At 37.4% G+C, this 26679-nt stretch overlaps 1 protein-coding gene across 2 annotated transcripts in view; it reads left to right on the top strand.

The window, feature by feature from the left end:
- fggy (FGGY carbohydrate kinase domain containing) overlaps positions 1-26679 on the top strand; it is a 59957-nt gene that overhangs the window by 1198 nt on the left and 32080 nt on the right. For both annotated transcript variants that reach the window (XR_009811914.1, XM_061934069.1), the window contains exons 4-11: positions 9655-9806; positions 10399-10487; positions 14098-14213; positions 14287-14415; positions 17165-17268; positions 17345-17452; positions 19379-19440; positions 25310-25469. Coding sequence is in view for 1 of the 2 variants with exons in the window: in XM_061934069.1 (XP_061790053.1) it covers positions 9655-9806; positions 10399-10487; positions 14098-14213; positions 14287-14415; positions 17165-17268; positions 17345-17452; positions 19379-19440; positions 25310-25469 (920 nt within the window). In the remaining variant the exon portion in view is untranslated. The remainder of the gene's footprint in view (positions 1-9654; positions 9807-10398; positions 10488-14097; positions 14214-14286; positions 14416-17164; positions 17269-17344; positions 17453-19378; positions 19441-25309; positions 25470-26679) is intronic.

The following is a 26679-nucleotide window of genomic DNA, read 5'->3' as shown; positions in this document are numbered from 1 at the left end:
AATAAATGAACACTGAAATTCAAGTATTTATTTTATATATATATATATATATATATATATATATATATATATATATAATAAAATATATATTTACTGTATATATATATAGCTAGAATTCAGTGAACGTCAAGTATTTCTTATATACCGGTATATATATATATATATATGAAATACTTGACTTGGTGAAGTCTAGCTGTAAATATACTCCTCCCCTTTTAGCCACGCCCCCAACCACGCCCCCGTCCCACCCCGACCACTGCTAAAGGGAATGTCAACAAAACAGTCAGGTCAGTCAAACTTTATTGATAGATTACAAACCAGCGTTCTGACAACTCTGTTCACTCCCAAAATTAATAAACTGCTGTTTTGTTATTTTCCCCGAGGTAAAGTCAGTGACGTGGTGTTTTGTTTATCTTTTAACAACAGCATGGCATAACACATACCTGCCAACTACTCCGGTTTTCCCGTAATTAGTACGGTTTTCATCAACCTATTCCGGGTTACGGTTGCAGTGATAAAAAATACGGTTTTTCATTAGTTAAAAAAAAATTATTTTTTTTAAGTTTTATTCACGAAATCGCGTAACAACAATGACAATCGACACTGCTTCCCGTAACTTCCTATCGAGCCATTCCGAATGCCATGCGCGAGGCTATTTATAGCACCGCTGCCAAGCACGAGGCCATTGTTTCCAAACGAGCGAACGATCATGGAATCAGCCGGAGAAAAATCGCAAACGAGTCTTAAACCGAAAAGAAAACTGCAGTCATTCCGTGAAGAATATTCAAAAGCCTATCCGGGAATAATTATCCGTTCCAAAAAGGGTGAAAACTACGCGAATTGCACCTTGTGCAGACAAGATTTTTCGATCGGATACGGAGGAATTAGCGATGTAAAAGACCACGTTGGGACAAAAAAACACAAGTCTAATGCCGTTGCTAGCGATACAAGTGGAAAACTTTCAACGTTTTTCGTCGCCCAAACAGATTCTTTGGATGTGATAAATGCCGAAGTTTTATTTACGGAGGCAATAATTGAGCAAACAAAAAGGTAATGACACCAATGTTATCTATTGGAATTGTTTAGTACTGTTATACTGTTAAAAGTGTTTATACTATTTATGCTTTCAAGTCCAAGTTGAAGAAATCTTGTTAAATGTTGACAGCATAACTACCAAAATACAGAAGTATGTCCTTAATATTTTTGCAGTGCTATTTCTGTTGAAAAGTTAAAATGATTACATTAGAGATGTGATGTGCCACTTTTCAAGTGTCTGATGGCTTAAATTAATTTTCATTAATTTTTCATATTTTGAATTCTTTTGAAAGGCTTACAAAAAAACTACATTTTAATTGTAATTCCATGCTATTGACAGGACTATTCATTTTAATGAAGTTAGCTTACCATGTTTACAGTATGATATTTGTGATAGAAATGTGAATTTTAGGCACAGAATATTTTTTACAATTGAACAAGGCAGTAGATTATACAAGCTTGGACAGAAAGTTAATAATGACACCAATTTTTTTTTTAATGGAATTGTTTAGTACTGTTTTACCATTTGTTTACTGTAAAAAGTGTTTATACTGTTTATACTTTCAATTAACAAATTGAAGTCTTGTGAAAGGTTGACAGGATAACTGGCATTAACTGTCAAAATAATTTCAAACTATTGAAGTTAGCTTACAGAATAAACATGTCAATCAACCCATATGATTTTTGCTGTAATATTTTTGTTTTGAAAAGTCACTGTGACTGATAGAAAAGTGATGGTTTTAGCAACATTTTAACCTGTCTGAATGCTAATAATCATTTTGCGTCGGGGGGCGAAGGAACCCCCCACCAGGACTTTGTCCTGGACCTACCGGGGCCTGCGGCCCCTGGACCCTGGCTACTAGGTTTTTCTGATTTCAAAAGTTGGCAGGTATGCAATATAGTAACACTCGAAATAGTGCAGAGCAATAACAATATATCAATAACTCAACGTTGCTCAAACGTTAATGTCACACAACACAACACACAAAATAAACATGTAAAGCTCACTTTATGAAGTTATTCCTCATCCAGGAATCCCTCGAATTCTTCTTCTTCAGTGTCCGAATTAAACAGTTGGGCGGATACGGCTCGTCGAAGTCGTCATTAATTGAGTCAGTGTCGCTGCTGCTCTATTCCCGTGTTCTACTGCGTGACTGATCGTCTTAAGTTTAAACTCTGCGTCGTAAGCGTGTCTCTTAATAGGAGCCATTTTGGGGTCTTTACATAAACAAACAAATGGAAATCAAAACGGCACGTCTCGCGCAGTCATATATCCCAGCATGCACCGCACGCTTATTCTTCTACGGGGGCGGCTGCTTACCGTAGAAGAAGAACTTCTTCTTCTACGGGGGAAAATGAAGTTGGCGGCTGCTTACCGTAGTTGCGAAACCTAAACTTTATGAAAATGAAGTTTAGGTTTGTTGTGGTTCAATGTTGGTCCATATATAAGGCGCACCCGATTATAAGGCGCACTGTCAGCTTTTGACAAAATTGGAGGTTCTTAGGTGCGCCTTATAGTGCGGAAAATACAGTATTTGCAAAATGACACCCATTCATCAAAATTAAGCAAATATTTGTAAAAAATGCAGTTTTACTGTCATCTCACTCACACAGTCTTCAAATGATAAGACACTATTGGAGTGAGTTACCCAGAACAGCGATAAATACAAAACACATTTGTAAAAAACCCTATTTTACTATTTTTCCTTCAAGAATCTAAACTTTACCTCTGCCGGTATTTTTTTCTATATTTGTATTTAATAAGTTGTATTTATTTCAGTATGAAAGTGAAATTTGACTCAGCAAATATAAACAAAACAATGTTTTGACATGGAGAAGGCAGGGTCGGTAAAAAAAGTAAAAAAATCTGCATCCAGGCGGATGCACGGACCTCCGAAAATGTACGTCCTTTCTGATTTCAATGCGTAAAAAGACACAGAAAGTGCGTTAACGCCAACATTGGATCCAAATGCAATTTTGCAGTCAGAATGGTATACAGAAACGTTTTTTAAATGTTTTACTGAAATGCAAGTCATTGACTTGCTCAAAACTTGGTGACAGTAAGTATTGTAAGAATTAAGTGCACATTTTTAAAGTTTTGCAATAATATCGCAAACCTGGTACAGATGTACAGTGTATTATTAGATAAAGTAGTATACACACCCGCAAACAACTTTACATAGTGCACCATTTACACCTGCATTTATGCTTCCTTATTTTAACGCAGGGGTCGGCAACCCAAAATGTTGAAAGAGCCATATGTTATAATGAAGACAACACATGATGTAAGTTTCTAATTAGCTATATTAGCCTACTATCAAAATGATTGTGTCGCAGGCTGACGCAAATCTTTATTGACAGAAATGTTGAAATATAATATTTATTCTACACATTTTTACAACATTGGAAAACATTAGTAAAACTTCTCAGAGGGTGAGATAACTTCTGGAAATTACTGGGGGGCGTGTCTGTGTTTACTAACAACAGAGCCGCTGTCGAGTGTCTTAACATGGAGATATTCTCACTTCTTTTCTTTTGTCGAGCACAAAGAAAAGAACATTTTAGTTAAATGTAAGTTGTGTCTTGGATCAAAGATCCAGTCTACTGCCCAAAATAGCAATTAAAATCTGCCTGGTTAGGCTTTGTGTATGTCACGTGTGCCTTCCTTAGGTGAAGCCAGGTTTACAGCTATGTTGTTATTATGCTGTTTGTTACTTATGTATGTTTTGTTGCAGCTATTTAAAATAGTTTTGTCAATTTGTTCTGGCCTGAAATAAATTGGCCCTTTGAAACATATCTTTGTCTTTGTGTGTTGTATGTAGAGCACATTGCTTAGCAGAGTTCAGTGATGCAAATGCATGTAAAGTTGATCAAGAGATTGTATTGTTCTCCAGTGCAATTACAGTACTGAAATGAAGGCTAAAAGGGCATTAATGGGAGCTTTTTAAAAAAAATAAAAAATAAAAAAGTAACTAAATAGTTACTTTTCACAGTAACGCATTACTTTTTGGTGTAAGTAACTGAGTTAGTAACTGAGTTACTTTTGAAATAAAGTAACTAGTAACTAACTAGTTACTGGTTTTCAGTAACTAACCCAACACTGGTCATAAGACATGCAAATATAAATTAAATACACAGAGGACATAATTAAAAGAAATGGAATGAGCTCAAATATACCTACAAACGAGGCAAAATTATGCAATATGTACATACAGCTAGCCTAAATAGCATGTTAGCATCGATTAGCTTGCAGTCATATACTGACCAAATATGCCTGATTAGCACTCCAACAAGTCAATAACATCAACAAAGCTCACCTTTTGTGCATTCACGCATGGTATAAAACCTTTGGTGGACAAAATGAGACAAAGAAGGAGTGGCATAAAACACGCCTTTCTGTGGCAGCGTCGGAGAAAGATATACATGTAACAAAGTTGAGTCACACTCCACCCAACGGTGAGTTCAAGGGCCGCTGAAATTAGTAGGACAAAGCGGCGCTCGCCAAAAACTCTCATCAGTGAAGCATAAACACAAACATATTAAACAGTGGGCTTTCTAACAATTAGGAAGGCTTGTGTCGTGTTTGTCCTTCTACAGCAGGGGTCGGCAACCCGCGGCTCCGGAGCCGCTTGCAGCTCTTTGATCACTCTGATGCGGCTCAGCTGCATACTTGCCGACCCTCCCGATTTTCCCGGGAAATTTCCGGATTTCAGTGCCTCTCGCAGAAAACTCCCGGGATTAATATTCTTTGATTTTCACCCTAACAATAATAATAAGGGCGTGCCATGATGGTACAGCATTCAGCACCCTCTACAATCTGTACAAACAGCGTGCCAGCCCAGCATTTTGTTGTATGCATTTTCTACTTGCACACATAAGTGACAGCAAGCATACTTGGTCAACAGCCACACAGGTTACACTGACGGTGGCCATATAAAATAACTTTAACATTCTTACTAATAATGCGCCACATTTTGAACCAAAACCAAACAAGAATGACAAACACATTTCGGGAGAACATCTGCACCTTAACACAACATAAACACAACAGAACAAATACCCAGAATCCCATGCAGCTCTGACTCTTCCGGGCTACATTATACACCCCTGCTACCACCTACATTCTTTAACTTATCTTTGGTAAACACAGGTCAACTCAGCCAGCATAGTTTGTTGTTCTCTGTTTGCTGCCCACAATTTAAAAGTTGTTGAAAATATGCTATATAAATAAAGTTGACTTGACATGTAGCATTCATGCTAGTGGCGACATCCTCATGTTCACGTTTCGCTTTAAGATGCTATTTTAAACCTGATGTGCGCCGATGATAAGAAAGTTTGTCGCTGCAATATTGACTAATTACCTCAGTTCCCTCTTAGTTGGTTTTGAAGGGTCAGGGTAAACTTTATTGTCCCGTTATGGAAATTTGTTTTGTGCATTGTGTTACACTATTGTTTCATAAGGCATACAAGATATTCACATAAAAATACAGACACTAAAACAAACATTAACAAAGCAGGGCTTAAAAACAGGAAATACAGTAGTTTAAAATGGCAGAACAGAAATTAGACCATTTAAAGTGCTAAGTGCTAAAGTGCTTGTGTTCATTGTACATTACACTATTTTTTGGCAAATATTCAACAGCTTGATAGAAGCTGGAACAAAAAATAATTTGAGACGGTTTGTTTCGCACTTTGGTATACGGTGTCTTCTTCCCAGTGTTGGGTTGGTTACTGAAAACCAGTAACTAGTTACAGTTTCTAGTTACTTTATTTCAAAAGTAACTCAGTTATTAACTCAGTTACTTACACCATAAAGTAATGCGTTACTGTAAAAAGTAACTATTTAGTTACTTTTTTTTTCTTCTTTTTTTTTTAAAAGCTCCCATTAATGCCCTTTTAGTCTTCATTTCAGTCCTGTTATTGCACTGGAGAATAATACAATCTGTTGATCAACTTGACATGCATTTGCATCACTGAAATCTGCTAAGCAATGTGCTCTACATACAACACACAAAGACAAAGATATGTTTTAAAGGGCCAATTTATTTCAGGCCAGAACAAATTGACAAAACTATTTTAAATATCTGCAACATAACATACATAAGTAACAAACAGCATAATAACAACATAGCTGTAAACCTGGCCTCACCTAAGGAAGGCACACGTGACATACACAAAGCCTAACCAGGCAGATTTGAATTGTTGTTTTGGGCAGTAGACGGGATCTTTGATCCAAGACACAACTTACATTTAACTAAAATGTTCTTTTCTTTGTGCTCGACAAAAAAAAGAAGTGAGAATATCTCCATGTTAAGACACTCGAGTCGACTGCGGCTCCGTTGTTAGTAAACACAGACACGCCCCCCTCCCCTCCCCACACACAGACACACACAGAGCGCGCCTCCGGCTTGTGACACAAGAACATTCAGAAGGACGACACTGCAGCGCTCCAATAAAACACACTCAGATCTTCTGTTTCTAGCCGATACTACATAAAAAATAACGTAAAATAACGCAGTAACACATCATGTAGTAACGGTAACTGAGTTACTGAATATAAAAAATAACGCGTTAGATTACTAGTTACCGCCGAATCTAACGGCGTTACAGTAACGCGTTACTTTGTAACGCGTTAGTCCCAACACTGCTTCTTCCTAAGAGGAGAAGTTTGTATTCTGAGGACAGTGGGTGTGTGGAATCTGAAGAGATTGTTGTTGATTGTGTCATAACTGACTGGTTATACAAATGATGTATACTATATACTATACTCATAACGCTACATACCAATTAATATTCATTACTGTTTTGTTCATGTTAGCCCAGTGGTTCTTAACCTTGTTGGAGATACCGAACCCCACCAGTTTCATATGCGCATTCACCGAACCCTTCTTTAGTGAAGAATAAAATGTTTTTTTTTTCAAAATCAAGACAAAGTTATGTATTTTTACTGGTGCACAAAATTAACCGTGCATCAACATCACCTTGTTCAAAGAACAAAACCAACACAGTGCATGAACTCACAACAAGTTACACACATGCAAATCAGTCTGACTTCTGCTGTTGCCGTATCCATAAAGCCGATAGGGAGAAGTTTTTATTTACACGATAAGTCAGGTGTGTCTTGACCTTCCGTCGAACCCCTGAGGCTGACTCACCGAACGCCTAGGGTTCGATCGAACCCAGGTTAAGAACCACTGTGTTAGCCAATCGTTTTTTCAGTTGTACAGTTAGGTTGCTAAACTATGCTGTAATTCCGTATCTTATTAGGCTCTTTAAAATAACTTTGTAGAAAATTAGCATGATTTGATTGCTAACACCATACAGCCTCAGTCGTCTCAAAAATATAGTCTCTGTTGCAGTTTGTTGCACAAATGATCAATATGCGATTTCCAGCTGAGCAAGTTTTCAACATGGACCCCTAGATATTTATATGCTGTCACCCAATTGATAGTCTGGTCTTTAATGACCACTGGCTCATGCGTAGTCACTTGCCTGGGTTCAAAATTAATCTGTTGTATTCTTGCCACATTTAAAATGAGTTGTTTTTTATCACACCACTTAATGAAGGTGTTAATCTCATTGTGGTATGTAAAAGAGTTCATGTCCTTATGCAGAAGACTCACAATTACTGTGTCATCTGCAAATGTTAATATACATTTACATTTGACAACAAAACAATTACACAAAGCGACTCGGTAAATAAAGAATGTCAACATTATCTTTGACCCAACTCTCTCGTTTGAGTCACACATTAAGAGTGTTACTAAAACAGCCTTCTTTCAACTTCGTAATATCGCTAAAATTCATCCCATTTTGTCCACCACCGATGTTGAGATTATTATTTATATGTTCGTTACGTCTCATCTCAATTACTGTAACATATTATTTCCGGGTCTCCCTATGTCTAGCATTAAAGCATTACAGTTGGTACAAAATGCGGCTGCTGGACTTTTGACGAAAACAAGAAAGATTGATCATATTACACCTATACTGGCTCACCTGCGCTGGCTTCCTGTGCACTTAAGATGCAACTTTAAGCTTTTATTACTTACGTATAAAATACTAAACGGTCTAGCTCCATCCTATCTTGCTGATGGCATTGTACCATATGTCCCGGCCAGAAATCCGTGTTCAAAGAACTCCGGCTTATTAGTAATTCCCAGGGCCGCAAAAAAGCATGCGGACTATAGAACGTTTTATATTAGGGCTCCAGTCTTCTGGAATGCAATACCTGTAACAGTTAGAGATGCTACCTCAGTAGCAGCAAATAAGTCCCATCTTAAACTAATTTGTATACTGTAGCCTTTAAACAGACCCCTTTTTAGACCAGTCGATCTGCCGTCTCTCTTCTGCGGCCCCTTCCAGAGTTTTTTCTTGCCCTGATGTGGGATCTGAGCCGTTGGATGTCGTTGTGACTTGTACAGCCCTTTGAGACATTTCTGATTAAGGTCTCTATTAGTAAACTTTGATTGATTGATTATATCATTATTAGGATGTACTTTCCCGCAGTCATTAGTGTAAAGTGTTAAAAGGATAGGTGAAAGTACACAGCCTAGTGGAACACCTGTATGACAGCGTCTGATTAACCTTCACTTGCTGTGTGCGGTTAGTTAAAAAAGAATAAAACCATTTAATCAGGATAGTGTTGACATTCAAGTCTTTAGATTTGTATAAAAGCAAATGGGGTTGCACAGTGTTAAATGTTGATTAAAATTAATAAATACATTAAAATAAGCTTTGGTCTCTTCCAGATTTTTCAAACTTATTATGGTCAATAGTATGTAAATAATAGATTACATACAGTATATCCATTCATACAATATGTGTTTTATTGTAAAAAAAAAAAATATATATATATATACATATATAAATAATGAAGGTGTGGCAGCATTTATCTTGCAGTGGCGGTGCGCTATGATCATATACATGCAGGGGAATCCCTGTATTTAAATCCATCCATCCATCCATTTTCTACCGCTTGTCCCGTTCGGGGTCGCGGGGGGTGCTGGAGCCTATCTCAGCTGCTTCGGGCGAAAGGCGGGGTGTACCCTGGACAAGTCGCCACCTCATCGCAGGGCCAACACAGATAGACAGACAACATTCGCACTAACATTCACATCCAATTATGATTAATTAATGACACATTTAAGTAATTATTTAGATATATTTATTTATTTTTGTCCTATTTGACCCCACATAATACATAAGTAAATTCATAAACACACACATTTTTAAAAAAAGAAAAAAATACTGTTGGCTCTTATTCCAATTCTTCAAAATATAAACACTATACTGTATCAGCACAGCAATGAAAATACACATATGTATGAAAACAAACAGAAAATAACTAAAAAATACAATACAGATACTACACTTTGCATTGAAACTATTGATATTTGGTTTAATCCGCCCAACCCTTTTGGTTAGTAGCATTAACACAATTTCTATAAATGGCTGTAGAGAGCAAAAGGATGTGCCAAACAATAATCCATTACATGTAAATATGATTAAATTGGTGGAGGATGAATCTTCTGTTTGAAATGTGTACAATAAAAAAACTTTCAGGCTGTACCAAGATACATCATAGTATTTTTTTTCAAGTTGTCTTTGCGTATCCAGGTGAGGATGAGAGAAACGTGGTAATGTGGATGGACCATCGTGCTGCGGAGCAAGCCGCTCGCATCACAAGCGCTGGCCACCGTGTCCTAAGTAGAGTGGGAGGGGTCATGTCACCAGAGATGCAACCTCCCAAGCTTCTCTGGCTTAAAGAGGTGAGCGAGGTTGCAGCAATTGGGCCAAATGAGACCAAATCAAATACATATTTCAATAAATAAATGTATCATTTATTAATTATAATTGGAATTAAAACATAAATGTCTTATTAATTTATTAGATTGAAATATTTCATAGTTTCATTAATTATTTTACAATTTATTTAATTATTGATGTCAGGGTTTATTTATTGCTTTAATTAATTACACATTTAAGTAACTAAAGATTTATTTAATTTGATCACATTTGACCAATGAAGTGCTTTATGAATATGAATTTAATATTTAATTTAAATACGTATTTAATTAATTCAATGAATTAAATCATGAAATGAATAACTAAATATGTCATTCAAGTAATGTAATTTTACATTAAATAGAATAATAACGACTATAATTATTTAATGACACATTTAAGTTATTATTTCAATATTTATTTATTGATTTAATTGTGTCCCATTTGGCCCTTCATAGGTGATGTTTTTTTTTTAGGTATCTTGATGTTAGTGCCTGTATTCTGACAGCGCCCTATGTTTTGTAGATGCATACAGGGTTAACTTATAACTGCACTTTTTTTCTAAATCTTGTGCAGAATCTGAGGGAAAGTTGCTGGAACAAAGCCGCTCACTTTTTTGACCTTCCAGACTTTCTGTCATGGAAGGCAACAGGCTCTTTAAGCAGGTGTGTGATTTCACGAAGAATGACATGCATCTTACACATGACATGGATATAGTAGGAATGTGCCGATCAATCAGTATTGGACTATTGCTGTGTAAATGTACACGGTTGGCCCTTGCTAATTAATGCCTTTTAATGCCAACCACCTCTGACCAATACTTTATTTATTTTTGGTCACTTGACTGACAGCTACCAGCTTAGTTAATTTAATTACCTCCATTGTGGAAAATAAACTAAATTTCTTAGTATTTTAAGTATTATTATCGAGTACCATTGTCATTGAAGGACAAGGCTAAACATGTTTCACCCAGTAAGAGCAAGCCAGGAGGAGACATGCAAATCGCTAAGCTGGCTTGAAACAACACAAGAAATAAGTGCTTTAAGAAGTCTAGATTTTTTTTATATTTTAATGTTTACATATTCAGGAATTATTTCCTGGGCATTTTGAGGGCAAAAAACAAACAAAACAAAAAGACTCTTACAGTGTTGTTTTTACTTTTGTTTAGTAGTGTGTACTTATTGACCTCATTGTTAATGCACGATACACAAAAGAGAATAAAGAACTACTTTAAATATTGTATTGTTACACTGTTAATAGCACTTACCATAAATACTGTGCATCTGGAAAGTGTTCACAGCACTTCACTTTTTCCACATTTTGTTGTGTTACAGCCTTATTTTAAATTGAATACATTCATTGTTGTCCTCAGAATTCTATACACAATACCCCAGAAAGACAATTTGAAAAGTTTTTTTTTTTTAATTATTTTCAAATGTATTAAAAATAAAAACATCAAAAATTACATGTACATTCACAGCCTTTGCTCAAGACTTTGTAGATGTACCTCTGGCAGAACTTACAGCCTCAAGTCTTTTTGAATACAATGCCACAAGCTTGGCACACCTATCTTTGGGCAGTTTGGCCCATTCCTCTTTGCAACACCTCCATCAGGTTGAATGGGAAGCATTGGTTTTCATCCAGGATGTCTCTGTACATTGCTGCATTCATCTTTTCCTCTATCCTGGCTAGGGTTGCAAAGGGGTGAAAAGTTTTCGGTAAATTTCCGGAAACTTACCACGCAAAGTTTGGAAATATTGACCAATTTTTGATTATTCAAAGTTGGACACCGTCCATGAGAATTAATGGGAATTTATGGGGAATTACAATAATTATGTGGTCTGTGTGGAGTTTGCATGTTCTCCCCGCGACTGCGTGGGTTCCCCCGGGTACTCCGGCTTCCTCCCATTTCCAAAAACATGCACCTGGGGATAGGTTGATTGGCAACACTAAATTGGCCCTAGTGTGTGGATGTGAGTGTGAATGTTGTCTGTCTATCAGTGTTGGCCCTGCGATGAGGTGGCGACTTGTCCAGGGTGTACCCCGCCTTCCGCCCGATTGTAGCTGAGATAGGCTCCAGCGCCCCCCGCGACCCCAAAGGGAATAAGCGGTAGAAATGGATGGATGGATGTATTATTGGGCACTTGTCTATATGCTGCTGCATCTTTGTGGCATTTTTGACGTAGCTCTTTGCACAGTATTTGCAAATGTACACAGCCTTTCCGCCTACATTGGTTGGGGTGAAATGTCTCCACACATCAGATGGTGTACCTTATTTTTCGGACTATAAGTCGCAGTTTTTTTCATAGTTTGGCCGGGCTCCAGTGCGACTTATATATGTTTTTTTTCCTTTTTTATTATGCATTTTCAGCAGTTAAGACTTATACTCCGGTGCGACTTATACTCCGAAAAATACGGTACGTGGCATTATTCTGTTTGTATTTATTTATTCTTGTAAAACACTAATGCAATGCCACACACATATATAAATAGTCAGCTAAACAATTGGAGTAGTCTTTAAAAATATTTTACTGATGGACAAATGAATAGAAATAGGCTAGATGAATAAATGAACACTCAATCAGCATGCTAAATAAAACTATAACCTACATTCTTGTATGACAACAGAATGGCTAGCAGAACAGAAGGCAGAGGAAACTACACGTTTTGATGTAGTATTTGCTAGTTGAACTTTACAGATCACAAAAAAGGTAAATTCGGATCACTAATGTTGTTAGCATAAATGAATGGGATTTAACATAGAGAAAATTAGCATCACGGCTAACGGAGAAATATTTTCGGTTCATTATGAGACTGTGGTGGTACATAAACCTAGCTAGCAAGAGATATTGGCCCCAAAATCATTTAACAAGTACAGGAACAGCTAGCTAGCTTGAGTGAAAGTCTGCTGGAGTAGCCTACAGTCATATAGTAACAAGTAATTACACCTCTATTAAACTTAAATACCATAGATCAAATATATTTACCCCAGTAATATCATCAAAACTTACCTGACTGTCCTTGGGCTCAAATACTAGTGTGGCCTCAATAGCCCTGCTGTCGTGTGTAGCATGCTGGGAATTATTTGTGCATGTGATGGAAGAATGCACTGCACATGTGATGGAGGAATGCACAGTACAGGGTTGAAATTCTACTGTATTTGCATTAAATCAGGTTGTTTTAGCTAATAATCATACTGCGAGATCTATCATGTTGCATCTAATGTTTATTCCCATTAATTTCCCATATATTCCCGTTAATTCCCATGGAAAGTTTCCAACTTTGAATATTCCCGGAATTTTGCAACCCTAATCCTGACTAGTCTCCCAGTTGCTGCCGCTGAAAAACATCCCCACAGCATGATGCTGCCAGCACCATGCTTCACTTTAGGGATGGTATTGGCCTGGTTTACTCCAAACATGGTGCCTGACATTCACACCAAAGTGTTCAATCTTTGTCTCGTCAGACCAGAGAAGTTTGTTTCACATGGTGTGAGAGTCTTTCAGGTGCATGCTGGCGAACCTTTTACTAAGAAATGGCTTCCGTCTGGCCACTATACCATACATGCCTGATTGGTGGATTGCTGCAGAGATGGTTGTCCTCCTAGAAGGTTCTCTTCTCTCTACAGAGAGGAATGCTGCAGCTCTGACAGACTGAACATCAAGTTCTTAGTCAACCTCCCTGACTAAACTTAGATGAATGCAACAATGTAAAGAGACATCCTGGATGAACACCAGCGCTTCCCATCCAACCCAATGGAACTTGAGGTGTGCTGCAAAAAGGAATGGGCAAAACTACTAAATAGGTGTGCCAAGCTTGTGGCATCATATTCAACAAGACTTGAGGCTGTAATTGTTGCCAAAGGTGCATTAACAAAGTATTGAGCAAAAGCTATCAATACTTATGTACGGTACATGTAAAAAAAAAAATAATTTATAATACATTTGAAGAACATAACATTTTCACATTGTCATTATGGGATATTGTGTGTAGAACTTTGAGATCAAAAATGAATTTATTCCATTTTGGAGTAAGGCTGTGACATTAACAAATTTGGAAAAAGTAAAACACTGAATACTTTCCGGGTGCACTGTATATTGAAAAATTACATGTGATCACTTTTGGGATTGGCTGATTTCACTCAGAGAAGATCGAAATTGTTACCTCTAAAACCCTGATCGGAACATCCCTAGGATATACAGTAGTTTCTTGCACATACTTGTCATTTATCTGAATAGTAGGAACATGTGCCATTTTTTTATGTTTATTTAACAGATCCCTATGCACGCTGGTATGTAAATGGACCTATTGCCCTCCAGAGGGATGGGATGTGAGTTTTTGGACTTCAATAGGTCTAAAGGATCTTACTGAAAACAACTTTTTAAAAATAGGTACGTTGGAGAAAGTATTAAAAGTGCTATGGTAAGAAGATGGTTTGTTGATGTTAAATTTTTTGTCATCCAGGCAGTGAGACGTGTTCTCCAGGGAGCCCACTTGGGGATGGCCTGACCCAGAAGGCAGCTGCAGATTTGGGTTTGGATCCGGGAACTGCAGTCGGGGCTTCACTCATCGATGCTCATGCTGGAGGCCTAGGTATGTCATACAGAATTTATCATGTATTTGCATCATCTGCAGTAGAATATTTAACAAACTGTATGAGCTTACAGATGGGGTATCAATAAGAAATGATGATGTTGCTGGCAGCAGATACTCTATTGTCTCTCTGCTTCAGGAGTCAGACCAACCCGACCATCTGGATTTTGTCTGTGTGTTATATTACCCGTATTACTTAACTCTGCATCTGACCTGCATCAACCTTAGATCCCCTTACATTGTTGTATCAGAAGTTAAAACCACGGTGGCTGACAGGGGAACACGCTGTGAAGTCCAAAACACGGAAACCGCCAAAACACATGCAATACGGGGAAAACACAACAGAAGTACAATGGAACCTATAGAATAGGCCAAATGGGGGGAAACAATTAATAAATAATACATAAACAATTACTTAAATGCATCATTAAGTAATACAAATTGGAATTTAACACAAATCTTTTTTTAAGTGTGTCATTCATTTATCTAATTATAAATATATAGTTAATCATTTAATTATTGATTATAATTTTTCATAAATAAGTAATTATTTTACGATTGAATTTAAGTATAGATGAAACATTTTCCAGATTTAAGGATTTCCTTATTTAATGGCATAGATGTATTTATTTAATTTGTCCCATTTGGCCCTCCATAGTTTGCATGCTACTAATAGCAGGGTTCCCGGGGCATTAAAAGTAATTAATGCGATGTCCAAAGGCATTTAAAATGTAATGCAAATGTATGACTTGGCTGATTGTCAATATGTCAATTCGTCAAATGACGAGTGAAAATTAATTTAAGAGCATTGCGGTCATCGGTTAATAGCTACGTCTGTCTGTATGTTTGTTTTCGTCATCTCTGGCTTTAAAACTGTATACAACAGATCTTTTAAGGTCCGAAAGCGTGAAAAGCGCTGCTTCCATAGCGGTCACTGGGCTGGACTGAAAAATGAAACGGCTCTGGGGGCCGAAACTTTGCCATTCTTTTGTTACTGTAGGCGCTTAGTCCTTAACTCTGACATTCCCACAGTAAAGGAATAATAGTTCCTACCGCTGCATGCGTTTGTACATAACTTGCTATCTACTGTACCCATTCTAAACTACCGGTAATTGTGGGTATAAAATACAATCTATTCAATATGTTTAATTTACTCAGTTTATTTTTAATGCATCTTATTGGCGTTTTTACAAATATTCCTAAAATGTACATTTCTAAAATGTTTAAATAAATCATCCTTTTCCGAACACGTGCATCATTAGCATTCCTAGTATGAAGTTCATTTATTATTTCATAAAACATTTTAACTATTTTTTAAAAATTGTATCCTGATTAAAAACATACCCTCCGGTTTGTGGCTATTATAAGTCATACTTTCAGTAGATATGCATTCTTACAGCATGTTTTAAATAGATTAAAAAAATGTAAAATGACTTCATGGTACGAAAATGGATGGATGGATGGTATATTATATTGCTCAACTAATTCAGAATTAGAGGGCTTCGGTGCAGTTCCCCTTAAATAATTTTGATTGAAGGTATAGCATGATGATTGATAGGCGGAACCTTTTAATTGGCTATTGTCTACGGCCGTTGGATGAAGTCAGAACACCGGATGCTATTACAGAAAATTAAATCATTAGAAATAAATTCTCAGATGAAACAGTCTTGTGAGCCAATCAACTAGATAGTAACAGTTAATGTCAACCTTTCAAGATTCCCATTGTTAAATGCTTGCAATTGTGTGTATACAGACATTTGCAAGCTTTTGACTACATATGATAACCATATGGGGTCGGACATGGGCATAACATTTTTTTTAAGTGTCATTAAAAAGCATGAAATTAGATTTACTGGTACCAGAAACTCTGGTACCAGCTGGTACATGAGCCTCCCGGGATGCCAAGAAGAAAGTTGACAGAGTGAAATGGTAAATGTTCTGTATTTAACAACATTATAGAGCGACCGAGTGTTTCGAACGTTGCTGTGCGTTTTTTTTTTAGTGTTGTGTTTTGTGAAGATGGATGTGTTTCGGCTGTTTGCGTGTGTTTTGGATGTTGCTGTGCCTTTTTTAAAATACCTTGAATAACACTTACACACATTGACACGCACGCCCTTGTTTTTAACGCAAACCAGTTTGACAAACATGAATAATAAATAATGTTTTTTTCTAGACACTCAAAGTGCTTTACAGACTGAACTGAGAACCCATCATACACTCCATATTCACACGTTGATGGTGGTAAGCAACATTTGTAGCTAAAGCTGCCCCGTGGTAGACTGACTAGGAACCCTCAAATTGCTGAATGGGCGCTCTGCCATCTGAGCCACACCTTCTTTATTATTTAAGCATTATTCAAGCAGTTGTTGTCACGGGTGAATTCCATGTGAAACTTTTTGCTAATTGTCCCAGAGTGGGCATATACTAAAATGGTAAATGGGTTTTACTTGTATAGCGCTTTTCTACCTTCAAGGTACTCAAAGCGCTTTGACACTATTTCCACATTCACACATTCACACACTGATGGCGGGAGCTGCCATGCAAGGCCCTAACCATGACCCATCAGGAGCAAGGGTGAAGTGTCTTGCTCAAGGACACAACGGACGTGACGAGGTTGGTAGAAGGTGGGGATCGAACCAGGAACCCTCAGGTTGCTGGCACGGCCACTCTCCCAACGGCGCCACACCGTCCCCTATGCTAGAGATTGTACACACGTTAATGCCAATCGAATCACTAGCTGTGTCTCCAGGTGTCATAGGAGCAGATGTAAAAGGCTTCCAGCTGCCGTGCGAAGGCCAGCCAATTACCTCACGCATGGCAATGATCTGCGGGACGTCATCTTGTCACATGGCGGCAAGTCTGCTTTTACACCTTTTTTTATTTGCATGAATATTAGTCATTGTAAAACGTTGTGATTTGTTATGACAAGATCAGTGAACAGCCGCTTTTTGTGCCAGGAGTATGGGGTCCCTGTCTGTCTGCCATGGTACCACACTTGTGGCTTAACGAGGGAGGACAGAGCGCCACCGGACGTCTGGTCAGTGTGTTCTACTCGTGATAAGTCTCTATGTAGTTAACACAAACACTACTCTAGGTTCCGAGTAGAGCTAAGAATAATTAAATATTAAATCTATACCACTATACAAGCTGTACATTGACCACTCTTAAGCATAACCAAGTTTAATTTATTCATACATAATTATCCTGTCACCTGTGTTTAAGTCAGGGGTGTCCAAACTTTTTGACTTAGGGACTGCATCGGGCTAAAAAAAATGTGTCCGGGGGCCAAAAACCAACTGCATGTAAAGTAATCAATATGTACGTACTGTATATATGCGTGTGTTTAAAAATGTATATGTGTCTTTGTGTGTGCGTGTGTATATATGTATATATTTATAGAAATGTATATGTATAATATTGTGTGTGTGTGTGTGTGTGTGTGTGTGTGTATTATTAATATAATGGATATATAATTCATATAATTGGATATTTAGAGTATGTGAAAGTTTGACTCCTACCTTGTTTACTTATGTGATGACCTCCTTAAAGTTTTGTAATCAATCCGAAATTTTAAGCAGTTGAAATGCGCCAAACATTGACAAGTGTGAAGAGGGAGTGTTTTGCCATTTTCCATTTGCCATCATACATTGCAAGAGATTTAAATGGGTGTCATTTTGAATTACCGTAATTTCTGGACAATAGAGCGCACCGGGATATAAGGCGCAGTCACTAGATTTTAGAAGAAAAAAATATTATTCTACATATTAGCCGCACCGGACTATAAGCCGCAGATAGATACTTTGTGAAATGTGTTATTTACACAGAAGCATTTTGTAAAAGTATATTTACATACCTTAATTGTTTTCAAAAGATGCCTGTCACAAGGCAGTAAAACGGATGATCAAACAAAACAGTGGTCATCATCATGGACAAGCAAGCTCTCCAATCAGCAATCAATAAGTCTACGGTGACGATTTGTTGTATATACGAAACTGAAATAATACAAAAAGAATGCCATTGTAGGTTAATACTGCCAAAAACACTCGTAAATGTGTTAGCATAGCAGCTAATACTAACGACGCTAACTTGATTACATTACAATAGCACGTAGAAACGAGTAATAACGCTATGGACGGCTAGAAGACTGAACGGCAACTGTACTTCCAGTAGGTTTAAAAATAAAATCTAAACCGAAGAGCAATGCAGTCGCTGGATCCACTGCAGCACCTGCAGTGAGCGAACTCGTCCAAAAGGTGGCGCCATAGCACAAACAATAACATCTATTCAGTGTGTTTGCTTTTTTTTTTTTTTTTTTTTTTTTTTACTCTATATACTTTATAGACGGCCGTCAGTGAAGAAAAATCCATAAATTATCTGCAGTGTTTTGTAAGCCGCAGGATTCAAAGTGTGGGTAAAAAGTAGCGGCTTATAGTCCGGAATTTACGGTGTGTGATGTGATTGAACGTACAGTATTTTTTTATAATATCGACAAAGTTCAGTGAGAAGATTGTGTTATCTTTTAGCTTTTTGTGATGGTTGCGTTTTGTTTTGTTTTTTCGCCATGACTAAGAAAAGTTGTTTGGATTGGGTCATAAGTAAATGCTGTGCTTATTTCACTTCAATTGCACAATTCAGCATCATTGACCTGATTTACTCACGTTGTCCACAAGATAATGGCAAATTTGCAACAATCCGATTGTTAGATATTTAAAATTAATTTGAAAACAGCCCGTGGGCCAGATTCCATTTTAAACTCATGCTGTCTCGCGGGCCAAACTGAAGACGGCGGCGGGCTGCAAATGGCCCGCGGGCCGAAGTTCGGACACCCCTGGTTTAAGTGCAAGTTAGTATATCTTTGCTAACCTGAAGGTGTGTTGGTTAAACATAAAATAAACACTGGACCCTTTTACACATCTCTATGTGGTCATATGATCCTTGCTGTGTCGTTCTCTTCCCCCCTCAGATTGACCACATGGTGACGGGCCACGCTGCCTACACGCAGCTCCAAAAAAAGGCACAGCAGAGGTTTGCTGATGATGATTCATTTAGCGTCTGGCTCTCCAAAAACATTAGCGCGCAGCTGCCACCCTCCATCATCTGACACGTAATAATGTTCAGTAAGCTTTCGGAAGATTATCAGCTTTAGTAGGATCGATTGCTGTGTGTAACTCACAAGCTTTGTTAGTGAGGAAAAGTAGGAGTAGGAATAAATAAAATTGAAGTCAAATTAATTACAACTAGAACAAATATGAAAACATCTGAATTTGAATGGTTTAAATCAAGACGTGCACTCCAGTCCCGTAGGTGGCGGTAATGTGTGTTACAATACAGCAACCAGCTGTTTTCTTATCTTCAACAATGCTGATGTATCACAGCATATCATAGCAGAGGTGTGGACTCGAGTCACATGACTTGGACTCGAGTCATGAATTTGATGACTTTAGACTCGACTTGACAAAATGTAAAGAGACTTGCAACTCGACTTAGACTTTAACATCAATGACTTGTGACTTCACTTGGACTTGAGCCTTTTGACTTGACATGACTTGCTACTTTCCCCAAAATCCAAAGCTTAAAAAGTTATTTGGGAGCGCTCCGTATTTTTCATTTTCTTCGTCTGTGTTGATGTTGTTCCTGTCAGCTGGTGTGCTCTCAGTACAACAGCCAATCAAATTAGATCTACCTTGTTTTCATCACACAGCATTCATCCAATCAAATTGCAGGAGAACCAATGAACAAGAGTTGTCCAACAACGTGCCAGTGAGAAACAATAATGCCAAAGTTGGTTTCGTTCGGGTATAAAAACTACGACTTGGTCAACAAAAAACGAATTGCCGTATGCAAATCACGCAGTTCGAATATTACAGACGGAGACGCAACAACTTCCAACTTCGTTCGACATTTGAAGTTGCACAAATAATTCATTTGGAGGAACAATGAACTGTCAGCGCATTTAATTCATCTTACCTCACTGAATACCACTGATTTTCACCCCTTTTTTTGTCATACGTGTAGCTATGATAACAGACACATGTTTTGGCGTGTTTTATTATTCATAGTTTGCTTAACTGTAATATAATATTCTTATACGCTATAAGTGACCAGACGTCCGAAATCAAAACTGGGAATATAATCCCAGAGAAGGGGGAAAAAAACGGTAAGCTATTTTTAAGTTGAAGAAACAATATGATTAGGTTATATATACATGCGTATATCTTCCATAAACAATGTATGAATACATTAGATATCTATATATCTTAGGGACCTATAGACTGTATCTCTGTTGCTGCAGCAGCAGAGAGTTTATTCTGTCTTGACACTTTGTATTGATATTTTGTATTACATTCTTCCCTTAAATGATAATGTTTGCAGTGATTGTTTTATATGTATTTTTTATGGAAGTCGCTTTGGATAAAAGCGCCTGCCAAATACTTAAACATATATAAACACCTGAAAGTCTTTATATCAGCTAAAACCACCAATCTGTTTCACTGGATTCAGAATAAAACCAAATTCTGTTTTACCCAACAATGTTAGTATTTGAATATTGTTACTTGAAGACTTATTCCTGGTTACAATTATACTGTTAAGAAAGTATTGTCTTATACTTTGCCTAAAATGAGAATGCATCATAATCAGTGGCAGCTGGTGAATTTTGTTTTAGGTGTGGCTGAAAGTTTGTAAACCAAACCCCTGTAGGGGCATCATCCTCCCCCAGAAGATTTCTTTGTGATTTTCACATACAAATATTGAAGATCTTTGCTCCTTCTCAACTCTGTGGTAATATTATTTTCATAAAATACAACCAATAGTACGTTAATGTTAAATCTTACTTGTGAAAAGTAATCCCCCGATTCCTATTTTCAACAGTCCGCTCATTTGAGCAGGAAAACGCTGAACACCATTTTTGTTTTCTACCTGTCAACTGTCAGTTTAGGCTGCTCGCCGGCTCCTCATCACCACTTCAAATGGCGGCCAAATTGCTCACGTCACAGCAACCAATGCTGCGTCTACTTATAAGATGTCTATGGTTATAACGTCATTGCAAACACGGCAATCTGTTGCGTCCACTGCAGTTCGCTACCTTATTCATACTTTTTGACAAGTGATTTTTTTTAAGCAGGGTTGCATGAGGTACCTACACATAACGTTACATTAGTCAATGTATCACACACAGTAACGTAACGTTAGTCAATGTATCACACACAGTAACATTACGTTAGTCAATGTATCACACACAGTAACGTAACGTTAGACGGCGGTCAGCAGCACCACGTATTTTAGCCACCTACAAAAAGACAAACATAGTCAAATAAAGGTCAGTTAAAATGTATACCATATTAAGAATATGTGTACATATTGCATAGGGCCCTGACATCTAAAAAGTACAACTCTGTTCATTGTTATGTTCATATATTTGTTATGTTTTTCATGTGTACGCACACATCAACACACATACAGTATGAGATGAGATCAATGAGATAAGGTAAGAACAGGATAGAAACTGCTGTGGAACTAGTTACAATGCAATATGCCATGGAAATACAATGTTAACACTTTTGTGCAAATAAGTACAGTTGCACTTGTTTTTTCAAATGTGTTTATTGTGTAAAGGAATGAGTTACATGTTTAAAATGACTGGTTAATAGTGCTATTTTGAAGTGCAATTTCAAATGCACTTGTTTTAATAAATAAATACAGCGTTTTAAAAGTATACACAATCTGTGTAAATACATTAGTCTGTGGTTAAAACGACTTCAAAGGACTTGAAACTCAAAATGCAGGACTTGAGACTTTCCAGTCTTGACTTTGGACTTGACTCGGACTTGCCTGTCTTGACTCGAGACTTGAGGGCAAAGACTTGAGACTTACTTGTGACTTGCAAAGCAATGACTTGGTCCCACCTCTGTATCATAGCAATAGCTAGTTGATACTTTGTTAACATTAAAAAGAGGGAATACATGAAGGGTCACTTCACCGAGTAGGTGTCATTTGCTTATTGTAACTCTAAAAATAAACCTAAATGTACTTTTGTATTACTTTAAAACTGAAAATAGGCATATTGAACGACTCCGTCCCATCTCAGGCAACATTATTTCATTTTGTACAAAGTTTTTAAGCCGAAGATGACTCACTAGAGCAGGCCTGGGCATTTATTCTGACTCGGGGGGCCATATTTAGAGAAAAAAAAACGTGTCTGGGGGCCGGTGTGTATATATATATATATATATATATATATATATATATATATATATATATATATATATATATATATATATATATATATATATATATGCGCACACACACACAAGCTGTGAAAATGTGCTGTACAGTATGTGTGTTTGGGTCCTAACACTAATACAAAACCTCACAATAATGTCTGATTGAAAGCTAAAAACGTTATGACAGACCGCCTTAAAAAACGGGATGGAATTTTACATTTTCTACTGAATGAGACATCCAGAAAGTTCATGACAATAATGTGGGGTTTGCAATATTAACTACGAAGCATAAAACACTGAATATTGACAACATATGAACGTCGATCCTCTTTTACTTCTCACACCCCTTCTCGATCTATACAATCAAGTGAAACAAAACGAAAATGCAACAAACATGGCGAAATATGAACGTGAAGAGTAAAAAAACCCACCTACAATCTGATATATCAGTTTTATTGCAGAACTTTGTTTTTAAAATCTCCTTCCACGTCTGTCCCTGACACCCACATTTCAGGCTCCAGAAACACTGTGGAAACGCTCCCCACCCACACTGCTTGGTGCCTTGTGGCTTACATGACCATAGAAACTAATTAGATGACCATATTAACTAATTAGATTACCATAGTAACTAATTAAATGACCATAGTAACTAATTAGATGCCCATAGTAACTAAAAGCACAGATTCCAACCATTGAAATACTTTGTATAGTTCAAGACTTACGGTCATTTGAAAACATCATTGCACATCATAATGGCAGCTACAGTTTCCATCTTAAAGATCTAAAACAATGATTTGGGAATGTCCGGCGGGCCAGATTGAAAAGCTCAATGGGCCGCATGTGGCCCCCGGGCCTTAGTTTGCCTAGACCTGCTCTAGAGTAACAGGCCTGAAAGTAACAGGACTGAGTCTTAGTATAAAAGTAAGTACGGTACATGCAATTAGGCCTGGGCCGATACATATATTGTCCCACAAATTATTGCCAATAAACTATATTGTTGTCAGCATTATTTAGATACCATGTCAAATGTAATTATAATATGTAATACTAATAATGCAAGTAACCTTTAAAACGCAATAAACTTTTATTTCTCATTCGTATTTTTTTTTACCATTGTAAGTGGAAGCTCGAGAACTTTGAATGATCTTTAATCAGAATCAGAATCAGAAATACTTTTAATAATCCCCAAGGGGAAATTACGTTTTTAACAAACGTGAAAATAAAATTGACTTCATTGTTGTTAGCAAAAACTGCACTTCAATTACTAATTATTGAGCAGTTTTTTTTTTACCAGTTAGAAAAACGGTCATGTAGTTTCTTTGCTGTCTTGTTTTGTGACCATCACTGTCAAACAAAATTGGCCCCTTCCACCTTGTTGATGGGTTTATCTTCCACGTACGATTTGAAGTTGAAATATTCCCACATCAGACGTTTGTCTTTGCAATCATCTTTTTTTCCCTCTTAATTTTTCGTTACATTGCGGTGCTTTTCAGTAGCTAATCAAGACTAGTGAGTCTCTGTTCGTGCATTCTGTGTTTGCGAGCTAGCGGTCAGGTCTCCACCCACCAGGACAAAAATTGTGGATGAAGAAGGGTTCACACTGTTCATTTAATCCAATTTATTTAATACACTTGCTCAAGTGCTGAGAGTGATGCACAGAGTGAACCCTCTTGCACCCTGTTTGAAAGCTAGAAACAAAGAAAATGAAATGTAGGTCTAAGTGAGACCTACATAGAGGTGTTTGTTTCATGTCTCTCCGACCTTCCCAGTGGGAGTTACAGGCAGTTTTGTCATTTTTTTTCTTCCGAGGAGCAGTTTTTTCTCCGTTTTATTCAAAAATTGCTCTAGAGCGCAATTTTGAGATTTGGGGTTAGGTTTTTTTTATTAGATCGCAATTTTTGCCAGTCCTGATGTGTGCGTTCAGTTTGGTGAGAGTTTTGAAGCATGTTAAGGGGGTCAAATTGCAGCTCAAAGAGGCAAAAGTGACTGTTTTTAGTACTTTTTTTGTCTTGAAGGGGGAATTGCCAACTTCCTGTTGATTTTTGCCCGAGAATATACTATTATGAAATCTAGGTCTAAGTCAGACCTACATAAAGGTTTTTGTTTCATGTCTCTCCGACCTTCCTAGTGAGAGTTACAGGCAGTCTAGTTTTTTTTTTCCTAGGGGGCGCTAGAGCGCAATTTTGAGTTTTGGGGTTTGGTTTTTTGATTAAAAAGTTTTGCCGTATATTACTGATGTGTGTGTAAAATTTGGTGAGTTTTGAAGTATGCTAAGGGGGTCAAATTACAGCGCAAAGTTGCGGAAGAATAATAATAATAAAGAATAAAACCTTACAAATTCAATAGGTCCTTATGTCCCATTGCATAAGTCTTTTGCAATGGGCCATGCGGGCCCTAATAAACAAAATAGGACGTGGCAATTTATGGATGTTGGCATATCTGGTTAATTTTCATTTATCGTCGGTCTATTCAAACAGCATGTTGACACTAACTGCACACATTACAATGTTTAAACAAAAATATATATTTAAAAATTTAACAAATAGCAATAAAAAATCATTTTGGTAACATGACTGCGCGGAGACTCCCTAACTTCTGTTCCACAAATTACATAGAATTTCCTTTTTTTGTCAACCTGTGTTGTGAATTTGTGTTTTTTTTCCTTTCTGTAGATGTCCTGCTGTAGGCGACCGTATGTACAGCTACTTGAACAGCCACCTTAGTGGATTGGCTTCTTCTTCAGCTGTTGACCTGCTGGGCTCCAGTCTTCACGTGTGGCCTGACTTTCATGGGAACAGGTCTCCCCTGGCTGACCCCACCTTGAAAGGCATGGTGAGTTCAGGCTAAAATGTAGACTTACACTACTGTACTATTTTACAGTATAGAACAAGGGTCGCCAACACTGTAGAGCAGGGGTGTCCAAACAACATAACAAATGCAGCATATTTACAAAACCCAAAACCAGTGAAGTTGGCACTTTGTGTAATCCGTAAATAAAAACAGAATACAATGATTTGCAAATTATTTTCAACTTATATTCAATTGAATAGACTGCAAAGACAAGATATTTAATGTTCGAACTGAGAAACGTACATTTTTTTTGCAAATAATCATTACTGTATTTTTCGGACTATAAGTCGCTCCGGAGTATATGTCACCCGGCCGAAAATGCACAATAAGGAAGGAATAAAACATATATACGTCGCACTGGAGTATAAGTCGCATTTTTGGGGGAAATTTATTTGATAAAATCCAACACCAAGAATAGACCTTTGAAAGGCAATTTAAAATAAATAAAGAATAGTGAACAACAGGCTGAATAAGTCTACGTTATATGACGCATAAATAACCAACTGAGAACGTGCCTGGTATGTTAACACAACACATCATGGCAAGAGTCATTCAAATAACTATAACATATCGAACATGCTATACGTTTACCAAACAATCTGTCACTCCCGATCGCTAAATCCGATGAAATCTTCCTCCCCGGTGTCGCCTCTGGTATGTCCTTTCTTTCTGCTGCTCGATTGCTGTTCTCTGCTGCATATTTCACTACGTCCAGCTTGTAATCTGCAGTATATGATTTCTTTATCGGCGCCATTTTTGTTCAGTCTTTCTCAGTTTTTATAAGTTACCGCCAATGTTGATGTGGTCCATTTTAATAGCTACAGCAGTAGCATATAGCATATAGCAGTTAGCATCCCATGACCCACAATGCACTTCTGCCATGACCCTCCCCCGCCGAATTCTTATTGGTTGACGTGTGAGTGACGATTGCTGACGTGTGTGTGACGATTGCTGCCATTTGCTTCGTCTCTTACGCGAATGAGATATATAACATTATTTGATATTTTACGGTAATGTGTTAATAATTTCACACATAAGTCGCTCCGGAGTATATGTCGCACCCACGGCCAAACTATGAAAAAACGGCGATTTATAATCCGAAAAATACGGTAATTTAGAATTTAATGACAGCAACACATTGCAAAAAAGTTGTCACAGGGGCATTTTTACCACTGTGTTACATGGCCTTTCC

Source organism: Nerophis lumbriciformis, linkage group LG03 (assembly GCF_033978685.3).
Source record: "Nerophis lumbriciformis linkage group LG03, RoL_Nlum_v2.1, whole genome shotgun sequence".
Taxonomy (NCBI): domain Eukaryota; kingdom Metazoa; phylum Chordata; class Actinopteri; order Syngnathiformes; family Syngnathidae; genus Nerophis; species Nerophis lumbriciformis.
Note: the sequence above shows the minus strand (reverse complement) of the source record. Positions and strands in the feature narration are given on the sequence as shown.